Below are 3,812 nucleotides of genomic sequence, written 5' to 3'. Positions count from 1 at the left end.
AAGCATATGTCGCGGCGAATACCCCCGCTCCTCCTCCTCAACGAACTAGATCAACTCGCCACTACATCCATCGGGACCGGGAGGGAGCCCACGAAAGGCTCGTTGCCGACTACTTTGCCGACCTGCCGCGGTTTCCGGTAGATTACTTAAGACGCCGTTTTAATTTTTAGTATTTTAATTATGTAATTTTTAATTTTTAGGATTTTAATTACGTCGTTTTTATTTTATTTGTCATTTGTAATATTATTTAGGTTTTTTTTAATGAATTTTAGTATTATGAAAATGTTTTTGTTTAATTGAATTTTAAATTAATTGTGTTCGTCCTCGTGGAAGAGTAGGTGTTGTGCTCTTGGCAGAGAGCAAACAGAAAAAGTGGGCCAGGCTCACAACCGTGCCTGTCAAGAGCACGGTTGTTGATGCTGTTAAACTTGATCTCAATCTGCAGAGAAGCCATATTTTGCTTCTCCTAATCTGCTGAGTGCTGACATTACTGACTTCAACGAACGCTTCAACCTTGCCCAATTTGTCTATTCAGTATTCTCCATTTCTCATTCATTCGATTTGGAATTGGATAATAGTATGACTTCCATCAGTTTGCTTTGGCTAATTGGCTTCCAGTTTCAACCTTAACGCTGAAACAATCATTTAACCCCATTTTCCTTCAATCAAATTATACTACTACCTACAAACCCAGCTCCTCTCAATCAAACAAACCCTTCCTTCTTCAATAACTACAGAAGCTATTTTGGTTCGCCCCTTTTATTCCGATGCTGTTCGTTACAATTTTGAGTATTGATCTGTAAGTTTTTGTTTCCTCTTTTCGCCATTTGGACTTTGTGATGATGAATGTTAGTGCTTTGAATACAAGTTTCAATTTGGCTACTTTGGTCCGACTTTGGAAAGGAAAGAACAATTTTTGAAACCCTTCAATTTGTCTAATGTTATGTTTATGGTTATCGAGCTTCAAAATTAAGCAGAATCGAGCATTATTCTTAACTATAGCTTTCTTTTGAACATTACAAAGTGTTTACGTTGAATAGGGAAGGAAAAAGTTCATTACAATACAAATTGAGAAAATGGCTCATCTTAATGTTGGGTGCTGATTATCATCAAAATTGTTTACCCAGATTCAGTGTATTTAATTTAGGCACATTATTGGTTAAGAAACTGTAAATGCTGTCTTGGTAAATTTTGTGCTTGCTTGTTTGATTGTGTGTGTGTTTTGGCATTTCTATAGGTTTTGGGAAAGACGATAGGTCCACTGGAATCATGTCAAGACCAATGCTGCTTGTCTGTCTGTTGTTGATACTGATTATTACCTCCCAATTTGAATGGAGACAGCAATTGGTAAGTGACATGGATACGAATCCCGCGGAGTCTCAGAAGCAACAACAGATCTCAAAAAGGGAAGAAGGTGTGAAAGAAAAGGTAATTGTAGCTTCCTCTAATCCGCATGCATTGGTTCGAAACATGAAAGGAACTACCCCAGATTTGAGCAAGGGAGCTAATGCAGCTCCAACTTAGAGTCAGTGGAGCCAAATCGATTCGATGTGTGTTAGCTCAAGCCCAACTTAATCAAGCTTAGATCTCCCTAAAAAAGTTCCCTCCTCAACTTAATCGAGGTTAGATTTTTCAGCTCGAGGTCGATTTCATTGTTGTCGTTCAGATAGCCTAATTGTAGGAGCTTGATTATAGACACTCAGTATAAAAGTTCCTGTTGAGTTTATGATTGTAAACTCGACAAACTTGAGTCACATGCTTAGAGAAATTGTATATGGATTATGGACTATCTCAATCTTGATTAGAAACTGGAATCAAGCATACCGTTAAACTGTGTGTAAATAACTAAACGTACCTTTAGGGGTGTGTAAATAACTAAACGTACCTTTAGGGGTGTGTAAATAACTAAACATATTAGGGGCAGGATGTTAAATAATAGGCTGTATGAGGATTGAGATCATATTAAGTAAAGGATTGTGGAGTTCTAATCTTGGGAGTTGCAACTTGATTAATTAAATTCAAATTTTCCTGCCGAACCTCTATAGCTTAGCGGTTTGCATAGTTTAGTTACTCCTCACGGACTCTAGTCACTCTACCTCTCGTAAGTTTTTCAACAAATGAAGTAAGGTTCTAACTCTCCACTTAGTTGCAGCTTAAAAATTTAGCATCTCATATTATGTAATGAGTTTACTTACAACTTGAGGAGCTTGATCTTATTGTGTGTGCTAAACAAAGCAAAGATGATTACTGCAATAGCCCACTAATAATTAGCCTAGATAGATAAAAATAGTATAGACTAATCCATAAGTTACTAAGATGGATCAGAACTATGGGATATTCGAAGGCCGCCCTAAGTTCTATAATTTGATCTATATGCTTGATTCATACCCAACTGTTAGGGGGTAAGGATTGGAGAAATCCCAGTGACGACGACTGAACTAAGATCTTGGTTCATAAATTATGAATCACAACTTCAGAAACCTTGTGTTGTGAAGTATGAAGCTCATATCGGCCAAGCAATCTACCAATACTGGTTGCAGTAGCACGGTGAGGCGAGAGCCACTGCATTTGTTGATCAAGTACATTTCCTTGTTTATACTAATGTGAACAGAGTTGATTTGATGTTGGTGTTGCAGATAATCTTGTCACAGGAAAAGAGCATCCAGAAACTGAATGAGGTTGTCAAGAGTCTTAGGGAACAACTGCAGCAGTGCCGCAGCATTAATGAAAAGACGCTGAATGCCACATTAAGCTCCTTAGCTCAAAGTGTTATTGAGCTTGAGCGCCAACAAATTGTAGAGGACTGAACTCAACCTCTTGACTCTTCTTTCTTTACATAATAGTACTTGTGTAACATTTGAATACTTTTCTTTTCTTTCTTGTGTAGGAGTTTTTGTTCAAGTCCAAAATTACATTATTCTAAACAAAAGTAGTACTACGTAGCTCTTTTGCATTTATAATTTCTTATCCCGGATGTACGGTGCCTTCATCTCAATTATGGTTTATTAACCATAATCAAACATTAATAAAGTCAGATGCATTCGAGAGAGAGTATGTGTCGTTTTTTTGAAATGTCAAACAGAAGTTTCCCATGTAGACATGATTTTTGGCAACCAAATCAAGGCTAGTTTGTTGTGTTTAGGACTACTAGTACGACTTAAAATTAGTTTCTAGTTAGGCATGAATGGGGGGTTCTACTGAGGTTTAATTATTCAAATACATATATGATGATAGTTTGATCAAAATTTTAGGTAAATCTGATGATTTGGATCGTGGGAGAAATGGTTAATCGGTTAATTAATCCACATTCCAAATATTGGGTGATAGGATTAAACTAAAATCTATCCATTCATTTACATCCCGGCATCATTAATTCATTATCCGTTCGGTGAATTCTAATTACATTCTGGAGAACTTATGTATTTTATTGATAAATTTTATAGGAGTATCAAAAATATTACTAAAAGGATTAATAATACAGAGGATATTGATCTAAATAATAAAAATATAAGTATTATAAAATAAAAATACCTCATTTCAATGTTTGGATTTGATATAAAATTATGTGTGCATCGTCGACGAGACGGATGCATAGATGATTATAGTACGCCATAATAAAGAGTGGAAAATGAATATAGGAAGTCAGTTCAGTTTGATGTGATGTGACGAGAAGAGTTGGAACAATCCATAAACGATGTGATCGAACATTAGAGCATCGTTGACCCGGCCTCGGAATCAGGCCCCAAATCTCCTCCACGTCATCATTCCCCTAAATTTGAGTCTCAGTCCACAACTATTCTAACCCTGCAGGC

At 36.6% G+C, this 3,812-nt stretch overlaps 1 protein-coding gene across 1 annotated transcript; it reads left to right on the top strand.

The window, feature by feature from the left end:
* Positions 1–451: 451 nt before the first annotated feature.
* On the top strand, positions 452–2,960 carry LOC121760656. The gene is made up of 3 exons (XM_042156298.1): positions 452–799; positions 1,238–1,428; positions 2,637–2,960. The coding sequence occupies exons 2-3, from the start codon at positions 1,270–1,272 to the stop codon at positions 2,805–2,807; spliced, it is 330 nt and encodes a 109-aa protein (XP_042012232.1). The 5' UTR covers positions 452–799; positions 1,238–1,269; the 3' UTR covers positions 2,808–2,960.
* Positions 2,961–3,812: the final 852 nt, after the last annotated feature.

This window comes from Salvia splendens, chromosome 2, assembly GCF_004379255.2.
Source record: "Salvia splendens isolate huo1 chromosome 2, SspV2, whole genome shotgun sequence".
Lineage (NCBI taxonomy): Eukaryota > Viridiplantae > Streptophyta > Magnoliopsida > Lamiales > Lamiaceae > Salvia > Salvia splendens.
The sequence above is the reverse complement of the archived record's forward strand: the minus strand, read 5'-3'. Positions and strand labels throughout refer to the sequence as shown.